This window comes from Diadema setosum, chromosome 21, assembly GCF_964275005.1.
Source record: "Diadema setosum chromosome 21, eeDiaSeto1, whole genome shotgun sequence".
NCBI classification, from domain to species: domain Eukaryota; kingdom Metazoa; phylum Echinodermata; class Echinoidea; order Diadematoida; family Diadematidae; genus Diadema; species Diadema setosum.
In genome coordinates, this window is record NC_092705.1 from 20,831,908 (window position 1) to 20,844,187 (window position 12,280).

At 39.8% G+C, this 12,280-nt stretch overlaps 1 protein-coding gene across 1 annotated transcript in view; it reads left to right on the forward strand.

Annotated features, from left to right (window-relative positions):
* The first annotated feature begins 140 nt into the window (after positions 1-140).
* LOC140244392 (E3 SUMO-protein ligase RanBP2-like) overlaps positions 141-12,280 on the forward strand; it is a 79,251-nt gene continuing 67,111 nt past the window's right edge. Inside the window, exons 1-5 of the mRNA XM_072324031.1 lie at positions 141-305; positions 8,386-8,611; positions 8,942-9,048; positions 11,246-11,308; positions 12,094-12,255. Coding sequence (XP_072180132.1) covers positions 225-305; positions 8,386-8,611; positions 8,942-9,048; positions 11,246-11,308; positions 12,094-12,255 — 639 coding nt within the window. The 5' untranslated portion in view covers positions 141-224. The remainder of the gene's footprint in view (positions 306-8,385; positions 8,612-8,941; positions 9,049-11,245; positions 11,309-12,093; positions 12,256-12,280) is intronic.

Genomic DNA, 12,280 nt, shown 5'->3' on the forward strand with positions numbered 1-12,280 from the left:
TCGCGCGCGCCAGTTTGAAAAAAAGGAAAGATAAAGGTCCTGTATGCGACGCACGCACGGCCACGGAGTACAGTACCACAGTCAATTGTATACATACTGAGTGTACGACACGCACGATTGTGTTACCGTCAACGCAACGTCGCGCACTACATTCACCGTTATCACTGGTTATCTTCGGAAAACGTTCTTATTCATGTCTTTTATGTTCAAATTACTGAAAAGCGATGTCTCGAACGTATCGCAGTAAGCACGAGGCCGACGAATTTGCCGAATCTGTGAAGAAGAAGGCCAAAAGTCCTGAAGAGGTAAGTGAAATATCTCGTTCGCGCTGCCGTTGATTCAGTTATCGATAACGTGTGCTACACATGAGCACAGCACGCACACACAGCACAGCCACAGACACAGTTCGATCTATGTCCCACGTACACGTGCTCGTATCGCAAATAAACACTTTCTCCACTTAACCGTTAACGTTAGACGACTGAAGTTCTACTCCAGTTCGTATTTTTCTTAGATTTTGATAAAATGTTAATGTATTATTATACCACATGAAAGGTAACGTAATTGGCAATAGATTTCTAAATCTGGTACCATACATCAGTACATCAATTTTAATACTTGGCTTGGGTGACCCGCACCTCGACCTCGCCATAATAATAGCCATGATATAGATACTAGAGTCTAGTTGATGACCATGATGACAGACATTGATGTTTATCCGTTTATGCATAAAATTTTATTTGAATCACATTTCGTCATGCGTCACTGAAAATGAAATTCTATGAAATCCCATTAACATACTGGAAAAATGCTGAAGATTCCAATGGAACCACAAATTTACTGTTTGATTCCGGAAATTTGCAGCTATCGTCCTCAAACGTGAACGATGCAAAAAAGTTGCGCGCTCCACTGTTTCAAAATTATTATGTTTTTTTTTCCTTGTGTGGTTTTTGTTTTGTTTTGTTTTTTACTTAAAGTTTTGTCGTTAGTTTCATTCAACCGTTCCTTGAATATTAAAGCACTTCCCATTTCGTTTTTGATCATTTAAATGCCCACGTGCATGCATACATGTCATTGTATGGGGAAACTAGCGACGGCAGCTGCCATGCACATGCCATGTTAGTATTTAGTATGCAGTCAGACATATTCAATACAATTACAACGCGCAACGATGTGTTCACAGTGGCATTTTAGGTACCAGCATACAGTCGCCACACCAGGCAATCGGAAATCTGAATGTTAATTAACAATAATTAACGTTAGAATTAATATTTTATCTATCAGAAATATTCATACCGTTCAAATTTGTCATAATTCTACTGCAAAGTGCATTGGTGACTTCGTAGGTGTGTTGCTCCATGATGCGTGTATTGCCATTGACAGCACAGTGACTTTCACATTTTGCGTGATAAATACACGGGAAGACGGACAAACCCCAATAGTAGACTGTGAACTAGGGGTATTTGTACACGAAGAATCCGTTTATCCCATCTAGAACGTGCGGTTCGGTACCCCTGAAGCCCGCAAAGCCCCGAGGGAAAAAATCGTCCGCGAAAAAGCTACCGATCCTGATTTTCGCGGACGCAATTTGTCTGCGTTTACGGAGATACCCTCGTTTGTGCGGACGATCCACATTCTCGGACCAGCACCCCTACTGAACAAGGGGCCCGCAACTCGCCACCAGCGCTCCCATAGACAAAGCATGTAAAAGACGTGTGCGGGTAACCGTGATACTCCCATAGACAAGCATGTAAAAGTATGGTGTCTGGAGCATTTTTGTAACTTTTGAAATTCTGTGAGAAATGAATTATGAATTATTTCATATGAAAGAGAATTACATCATTAAAGGGCAAGTTCACCCTCATTAACATAAGGATTGAGAGAATGCAGCAATATTAGTAGAACACATCAGTGAAAGTTTGAGGAAAATTTGACAATCGATGCAAGAGTTATGAATTTTTAAAACTTTTGTGTTGGAACCACTGGATGAGGAGACTACTAAGGTTCGTGATGTCATATGAGTACAACAGTATAAAGAACATGTAAAGAAAATTCAACATATTTTCACTTTTTTCGCATAATAAAAGAGCACTTACTTGCCTCTTTCTAAAGGCAATGGGAATAAATTATCCATAACATATGTCAGTAATGAGTCAAGGGAATGTGTACTTTTTTCAAAAGATGAAATTTTGTGAAATTCTCTTTATATTTTCCTTTATATGCATGTGACATCATACACTGCAGCAGTCTTCTTATCTAGCAGTGACTGCACAAAAACTTCAAAAATTCATAACTTTTGAACGGATTGTCTGATTTTCCTCAAACTTTCAATGATGTGTTCTACTAATATTGCTACATTCTCTCAATCCTTATGTTAATGAAGGTGAACTTGTCCTTTAAGACATATTTCAAATTTCATGGCGAAATGATGTTTCTATCTTGAGAAATTTAACTTTGAAATCACAGCAATATCACCCCCTTTTTTTACGAGCACGCATGAAAATGTGTCCCAATCATGTTTGCAAACAACGCCGAGAAGCTGCATTCGCGTATGGATCTCCAGCGATTGGATAATGAGTGTGGTGGACTCAATAGACTTTCATGTACATCTCTCACGTTGTTGCAATAAAGAGAATAGATCAGGCGTATGACTTGATTTTGTTGCCTTCTTTAATCTCTTGTGGTATACAAACGGACAAATTCAACAACAGTGTCGGTTACCCTGTAGACGAAACAGACAAGAAAGGCATTTATGAAAAAACACATATACAATGCTACACTAATAAACATGCTCAACTTCTTCATCTCAATAGATGAATGACAAGAAATGAGTTTCTTCTCTCATTTTTTATACTGTTGTTTTCCATAATGTATTTATAATAGGGCCTACAGTGTATTTAATCAAGTTGTCACTACAACAAAGAAAGTAAAACCAAAATGCATGGTATGCTTTGAAATTGAGGAAAAATGTGAAAAATATATTTTTTTTCCAATTTGCGTATGCATGTAAGAAAGAATACAGATTATACCAGTTTGATGTTTTGCTTCAAGCATTGTAAGCCTTTTTACACTCTGTCTGAGATGCTGAGATTAAACAGTGAAAATAAACTCAAACAATGGGCTGAATTAATAGCAGTTCAAATATAACCAACTCTCCTTTGATTAGTTTTGAACAATACTTCAACATGTGAAAGTCATTATGAAATACTCTACGTGATACGAATAGCACCGTCGTGACAATACTGTAAAACTCCTAACTCTAAGTCTAGGCGTGTGCCTCTTCACCAGGAATGTTGGTTAAAATATCACTCCGCGACCGGCATTGTGCGCGGAACCGTTTCCATGGAGTCAAGCTAACAATAATGTAGTTCCTACTAACGGTTAAAAAATGCCTTAATTTTGGTGACCTGTACGTTAAAACAGCAATGTACAGTGTACCTCCAATTAAATCATACATATTATTGTGCTACAACCTTCATCGTCCAGATAACCTTTCACACTAAATCAAACTTGTTTTCAATTTGAGAACGACAGCACTTGAATTCTCACTTTCACCTCCACGTCAAAACATCCTCTCACTGAACATGTATACTCTACGCGCACTGCACTACTGACTGCACTACGTTCTGTAAGTCAATGTGCGAACTATGATACAATAACCAGCGAACATTTATCATCTTATCAGTGCGATAAAAACATTCCATAAGAATTCATACTGCAGTTGTATTACCTTAATAGTGTCGGGTGAAATCCTCAGGAATCTATGGAAATCTGAAAGTCATATCAAGCGAAAAACTGCTACGAAAACTCCGTTGGTTAGCAAACTGCTGTGACTACATGTGAGACAATCATGTATGCGACTCATGAATGATTTTACTCGCTAGTTTCTTGACCAGTCGCTCTAAGTCAGTTACAATGTGTATCATAACCACAATAGAAAAGGCCTGGTATCGCAAAGAAAGTGTCATATCATGACAATGAGCGTACAGCGGTTAGAAAATATGCGTAACAAGCGCAGAAGCTACTCCCCCTTATGTGTCGTCATACCCTGTGTGCGCTGCGTGCGTACGTACGTGCTCGGTATTCAGTTTACATATCCATTCGATTCGCAGGTACCGTATTGAGCGCCCTACGTATACCTACGACCTACGAACCCCGCGTATGTATGCAGGCGCAGCAGGCCCGCCGTTAAAATTCGGGGAGCATCGCGATTGTCAGCCAGGGCAGCCGGCATGGCAAGCATGGTTCGAAGAAAAATGCAGTCGATTGTAGAGAGCAGGTGCACGCAGCTCGCGTAAAATGTACAAGCTACTTGGACCTCTACAGCCGCAGGCTTGGAATTGATACCGCATTACCACTAAATAAGAGTCTTCCGAAATCTTTTGCACGCCCTTTTTGTCGATCGGGTGTTCGTAATACACCGCTACCGATACCACCACAGTAACGTTAGTTAGGCCTACTTCGTTCGCACTTGGCTAAGCGGACATGTATTCACAACCGACTTCTCGGCTTAATGCCAGTGACTCGAGCATCGCGAGTGCACTTTCGAAATATAAATGAACAATGATAAGATCATAACCAATCCACAAGTAAACTAATAATAGTAGACAGAAATTTAGTAGAGTCTGGTTGTTCTGCAAGACGTACGTGATTTGTGAGCGTTACTGTATCGGATATGTACAGTAGAGTGCTATGTGTGATGCGTGTTGTAGAGCTATCGCAAGCGACAGCCTAGTTTCCTGCAGCTAAATGCTAGCTAGCTACTAGTAGCTGCTCACTGATCGGCGCAACGAACCTCGTGATATGCACATTGTACACAACACATACACACACACTCACGTAGTGACACACACACACACGTTACACACCCAGAGGCAGCTCTCTGCATCGGGCGCGCGCTGCATGCACACGCCATCCCCACACACCACAGAGGCCATGTGGTGGTAGACGGCGATGCGTAATCAAATTTACATATATGCATTAGCCCCTTCGCGCGAAGTTACTATGGATTCTTGCATACAAAGCCACGCCTAAAACGTTCGCTGTGACCAAAAAATTATTGCAAGGGGTATCTTCAAGGCGATATCCCCATACCAAGATGTGGAGCTAGCGAAAAACTAACTGCACCATCGGATTCAGCATATCCTCAACTACTAGCATGTCTCGGGGCGCTACAAGTACCGAAGCAGACGCTGAGATATGGGGATAGATGTGATTCTATCGATGTTTACATCAATTTATCGTCGGATTAATGAACCGCCCCTCTGATAGAATATGGAGCAAAACTCCCTCTTTCATGTGATACCAAATTTGTTAGGATTCGTTAATGGCATGGTCTGGGAATTTGGCAATAAAGGCGAAATTTGGCACAAAAATGCTGGGTCAAAACAGCGTAGGCGCGTGGCTCCATTGCGTTCTATGTGACTTGCGTGTTATTAGATAGGGGCGCATTTTGGTCGAGGGTTAGCAGTGCGTGATCAGACACCCTAGTAAAAGATGCGTGCAGGTGACCGTGATGCTACTTAGAACACGTATTCCTGATATAAATTTCAAATTTTCGCGAAAAACTGCTCGTTTTTTACCACACTTTGCTTGTTTGTAGTAACCCTGCCAAGTTTCATGTTATTAGATAGGGGCGCGTTTTGGTCGAGGGTTAGCAGTGCACGATCAGACACCCTAGTAAAAGATGCGTGCGGTGACCGTGATGATACATGTATAACACGTATTCCTAATATAAATTTCAAATTTTCGCGAAAAACTGCTCGTTTTTCACCACACTTTGCTTGTTTGTGGTAACCCTGCCAAGTTTCATGTTTTTTAAGGGATACTGAACACAGTCCCGGGCATAATTTTGTGTTCAGTGCCCTTGTAACAATTTTAAGGCGGGTGGCGGTATTCGGGCCCCTGGCGAGGTGTGGGCGCCTCACTATACAATGGGAAACTACAACAAGGCACAAAAAAGGTAAAAACTAATTGCGACCCAACAACTGATGTTGTCAGTCATTTGCAAATGCCCTTTTTGGAACAAGATAACAATGATAAAACAACAAAAGACCAGTTAATTGTAACTCTGTGACTCCGAGTATGCTGAGAGACATGAATGAAATAGGGGATCTAACTGTTAGCAAAAATTAGTTTTCGTTCTTTTTGTCTCTGTATGATTTAATTGAATATTACTTGACAGATTCCATAGGTATAGCCTCAAACAAAACAGTGGGAAACTAAAGGCAAAATTCTGAATATAAGAATTTTCTGTCAACTCAAACTTCAAAAAACTTCAAATGACATAGTGTCTAGAATTCTGGAGAGTGATGCCACAAAAGTGAATAAATGAACAGAATTTCTTTATTTCATTGATTACGGTCTCTAGTCAAGACTACTTAATATGCTCTACATGCCATGCCTAACTTAGGTAAATACTGAACTCCAATTTTCATATTTCATTACCGGATGACATATTCCTATGACAAACTGAAATCTCATCCCAGTCTCAATCCAACAATGCAAAAAGACTTCCAAAAAGGCTTGATCTGAGTAATATGACATATGTTGTATCCCTGCCCAGCAGATGCTAGTAGCTACAGTTAGCAGCAGTCAAGTCTGAATTGAGATATTAAAGGTGGATAGTCCCGGTAGTGTAGAGGGCACTGTTGATGATACTGCCGATCACCGTTAGCATTGATACGAAGATTGCCGAAGTTGAGCTGTCATCAAGAGGAAAGCGTGTAGGTGTTGCTATTAAAGTAACGTTGCCTTTGTTGTCTTCTCTGCGCATCACGCAGTCTGTAGTAATGCCAGGGTGCGTGCATATGTGCTTCTTATTATGACATCACAAAAGAAGTTTGCTAAAGCTGTCATCCCCTCAGCCGAATCATGAGCCGAACTGTGATCAGACCACTGATTACAGTGGATTGGACATCTTCGAACTCTGGGAAGTGGGCCACAGCATAAGCGCCAAAGAGGAGTCGATAGCATACAATTGTAGGTCTCTATAGGAAACTTGCGCTGTGCGCCCGCATATGCATTTGACTAAAACACCGGGACCATGCACCTTTAAGTGTAGAATTATAGGGATGTAGGATTGTTTTTAAGAATAGTTCAAAGCTTTGAAATTATTGCTTTGTTAATTTGGGAGTAGAACCTGAAGATTTGAATATATCAAACCAAATGTGTTTGTGTGTGCATTTTTATGCCTCCGCCACGAAGTGTCGCCGGAGGCATTATGTTTTCAGGGTTGTCCGTCCTTCCGTCAGTCTGTCTTTCTGTCCATCCGTAATGAAATTTTATGGACAGTGTAGCGGTAACTAAAAACAGTTTAAGGGATCCTAATGAGACTTGGTATGTACAATTTGTATATGCATGAGTGGACGAAGTTGTGCCTATTAACTTTTGGGTGCACAATGCTCAAGGTCAAAGGTAAAAAAAATGCTCAAAATTTCACTATTTCTTCCATTTCTATGCAATGCAGGGAGGGTTTTTCTTGAAACTTGATGTATACATGTGATACCAAATAAGGATTCTCCAGAGAGAGTTTTTAGTCATGAGGTCAAAGGTCAGAGGTCAAGTGAGAATGTTAAAATTTTACTTTTTTCTCCATATCTTTGAAATGGTTCAAGGTGTCTTCATGGAACTTAGTACATACAATAGTATGCATGTACTAACTAGCAGTGATTATCTAGTGAATGTGGGGGTCATGGGTCAAAGGTCAAGGTCAACTCCTCGTAATTTCACTTTTTCCCTCATATTTATGCAGTACTTGCCAGATTTTTCTTGAAACTTGATATACATGTACATGTAATACATACAACCAGAGATTCTCTCGAAGTTTCTTACCCAGAGGTCAAAGGTCAAGTGAAAGTGCTAAATTTCATTTCTTCCTCCATATCTTGAAAGTGAATCAAGGTATCATCATGAAACTTAGTACAAATCTATGCATGTTCTACCTGACAGTGATTCTCATGGGAATCTTAGGGTCATAGGGTCACAGGTCCAGGATCAAAGGCCAGGTTAAAATACAAAAATTTTACTATTTGATAGTGAAATTACGCTTCTTCTTCATATATACCTTGAAAGTTACTCAGTGCATCTATAGACGTATAATAAAGGGTCAAAAGTGAAGTAAAAATCCTCAAATCCCTAAATACCTGCGCTCTTAGGCAGTATACATACAATGTAGCCATCCATCCAGTTAAACCTAGTTCAAGGAAGGTGAACATTTAACACATTAGTGACAAACCTGTCATTTTGATATTTTACCAATCATGTGAAACTCATCCCACATTGTCAAGACATTGTACTATAGACCTATTAGGAGAACCATGCATTTTGGTGGAGGCATACCAGTCACCATTGCGACATATCTAGTTTCTTTCTGTACTACTGTAGGTGCAGCTGAAGGGATACCACATTGCCTCGTTGTACTGTGAAGTACAGGAGTACAAGTCTGCCCTGCCATATGCTGAGAGTTATGTAGCCGTGAAGCCAGCTGACCCACGAGGATGGAAGTTGTTGGGCTACATCTTTGAGAGCTTGAAGAACCCAGCAAAGGCCATTGAGAGTTATCGACGCTCACTGGAACTGAACTCCTACCAGAAAGAACTAGTTCTTAAGGGTATGATGATTAACTAGACTCTATGTGTCTGTCACTTTTAATCTTCTCAAGATTTGCAGAGCAAGGGGAGACATCTTTGAGGAACTTCCTTTCTGATCTGTTTGAAATGTTAGTTCCAGCTGTATGTAGGGTGCCTCTAAAAGCTTGCTTTCATATTGTGTACCTTCTGACCCTAAAATTCAGGAGATACGAGAAACTGAGAGAAAATCATGCAAAAATAAGAATTTTCACCCCTCTCCCATACATTACTATTAGCAGGTGTTGATGAAAATAGGAAAAAAAGGTTGAATGAAGCTTCTTTTCTGTATGATGTTTTACATTGTTTAACAGTGGCTGAACTTTACTGCGATGTCAACTATGAAGCAGAGAAGCACCGTTACTGGGCGGAACGAGCAGAGAAGTATTTTCCCAATCACCGCATCATTCACAAGATTAGGGTAAGTCCAGCGTGATTGCGGTCTTGCAATAAACGGTTGAGGTTAATCAACAGATTAAAATTGTCCCCAATATCTGGAAAAAAACCCCAAACAAACTGACACTAGAGCGTCGTGCCAAAAGTTGCCAACCTGCTGACACTAAGAAAAGTACAAAATGAGTCAAAAGTGTCCGCAAGCTTCAAAACTATGTTGATAATTATCTTTATCCGTGGATTGCAGTACGTTTTTTTTTTTTCCGTATAATGTTATAAATCAAGGCTAAGATGACACCAGAAAGCACCTGGAGAACCTAAGAGCCCCCCCCCCCCCCCCAAAAAAAAAGCCCTTGAGCTGGCCCAGGATCCCTTTCACAGAGTACATGCTTTGCTAAGATATGCTTTCAAGCAAATTCATTTTCATACAATATTCAGATTTTTTTTTTTTTTTTTTTTTTATGCAGCATTGACATGCTCAAGTTCAAGTTGTGAATCAATCTTCATTAGACACGCAGGTCTGTGATACACACATCTGTGACCGCCGAGCTCAAAAAAAGTAGACCAAAGTGAATTTCCACTTTTCTCTAAAGCTTAACTTTGGTTTTCTTCAAAGCTGCTAAATTTCGACAGTAGGAAGAGAAAAGATCACTCTCCCAGGTAAGACAGGCTTAAAAAATTCAGGTCGGCCAACCCAAAAGACATATTTCGTTCCATTGCAGAGAATCCTAATCTAAGACTTTTTGTGGGTTTTTAGCTTGGTGGTCACTCATGATCCCGTGTATAATCTTCAATGAGAGAGAAACTTTTTCAACCATTTGAATTCTCTCATGCATTTAAGCTATCAGTTGTTAACCTCTTTTCATGCATTCATTTAATTCACTCTTGTGAACTTGGCCATTAGTAAGCTCGCCAGACCCACTCAGTTGCCTCAAGGCGACTGTCCAGTATGAAGGTCACTGTAGAGTAGCTGTGTTGGTTGCAGTATTGATATAGTGGATTCTGCTGTCTCTCTTGATTCACAGTTAGTTTTATGATATTTATACTGAATGACAGGCCCAGGTTACCCGTGAATGTGTGGTTAATGGAGCCTAGTAAGGGTTAGAGACTGTGATGACATGTCATCTGTTGACAAAATTGTAACTTTATCACATGGCTAGTTTGGATGCAAATACTACTATTCTGTGTTGTTTTGAAACTCCCAGCTCAACCACTGCCCTTCGACTGTCACCATTTGCCTTCCTTGCACTCCCCCTATGTTGCTCCCCTCCTCCGCTCTCCTCTCTCTTGGTTCTTCTTACACCACTACACAACAGTCCCTTCAAGGACTACATGCAAATGGTGCTACTACAATCCTCTCCTCATACTACTGTTTTGTTCATTTCAGTTTACTCTTTTTTCTTTATCGAAGTAAAGGTCATAAAGATTTGCATACTTCAACATGGTGTGAAATAACACTTTAGGAAATCAATGACATTCGTGACATGTGATCTGTAGAACTAATGTGGTGTGAGGGTGCATCACAGTCTTCATACTCATTATAAGGTATCCTAAACAATGCAATTGCGCATGTTGCTCAGTAGGCTCTAATAATTTGTGTGAAAAAAAAAGCAAAATGTACCCCAGTAAACCACATGCTGTATTTAAGTTGTTCTGGTCTCTCTTTTCTTTTTTTTTTTTCTCTCTCTCTCTCTCTCTCTTCCACTAGTAAACCTACACTACTTGTCTTATTGAATTGTACAGTTGAACCTCTATTATCCGGCCTCCCTTTATCCGGATCTCTCTATTATCCGGACGCAATCTCGTCGTGATTTTTTTATCTTTTTTTAATAATTACGGGAGGAAACACACATGAATTACATATGCTTGATACATTTCTTAATGATTATTTAGGTAAATCATCCCAAGAATTTATAAAAGAAAATGATTTCCGCTTGCAAACACGAACCTCTATTTTGGGGTCTGTTACTGAGTGTAACAATGAAAAGGTCGCAGTATACACATTACTACATGTGGTACTACAATGGGCTACATCAGTACATGTGTATGTGTATGTACCATAGAGCTCTATTATGCGGTATGTACATGTTATAAAGCATTGAGTCTCCCGTATCCGGCCAAATCCCTTATCCGGATGAGCCCCGGTCCCGACTTGTCCGGATACGAGAGGTTCAACTGTATAATGTTTTAAAATTGAATTTGTTTTTGCATTTGACTATTCTCAGGAGCACATTCTTCGATCCAGTAAAAATTTGAGGGAGTATGAGAAGTATCTCCGTGATAAACTGGTAAGGACATCAAATCAAGTGATTTTGATGTGTTTCATGTTACTTTTTAACAATCGTATTTGTATGTATACCATACTTGCCAACTAGTAAGATTTTATCAGATTCAGTAAGATTTTTACGTTAAAAATAGCAAAATCAGATTTTCTGTCAGAGAAATCAGATTTTTAAAGAATATTTAGATATACCTTTCATGTGTATTTTCTGAAGATTTGACCGAAAGTAAGATTTTTAACTTCAGTTTGCATATAAAATAAGATTTTTGCAATCCACAATTAAGATATTTCGTCTTGAAATGTTGACAGGTATGTTATACTGAGTATTATCACTTTTAATGTGATTTGTCATGAGTCAGTCAATGAGTTAGTTTTATATCATATAGTTTCTTGAAGTCTTAGGGATTGTGCATGTGTGTTTGGTTGACAACAATATGCTATCATATGCATGCACTAAGGAGTTCTACAAATGTGTTGGTATTATCCAAAGTACTTGACCACAAATTTTGGTATGCTACAACCTTCTTTGTGAGCAGTTTGGTCAAAGACCAAACTTTTCCGATGGTAACATTTCAACTGCACTGATGTACAGATTAAAGATGTGCTCTTGCTCAAAACATTAATCCATGAAAGAAATGTTTATCAGCAAGATACTGTAATATGAGTGCAGTGAAGAGGCCAAGTATAACTCATGTAATACGAGAACTGAGTGGATTTGGTACTTGAGTTCAAAGGATTATGTAATTATTACGTTTCTCTCCCTGTTCACCTGTGGTTAATTGTGATTGATAGCGTGCCAACTCGAGAGACCTGTACTTGAACATGAAGCTGGTGGACATCTTGCTGGAGACCAAACAGATGAGGGAGGGATTCCAGCACTGTGCCACTGTGTGCGACTCGGGGCTCTTTGCCTCGGACCCACGCTGGTGGCAGAAGGCTGCAGTCTTCTACAAGGTGGGAATTTCACAAAGGTCTCTAA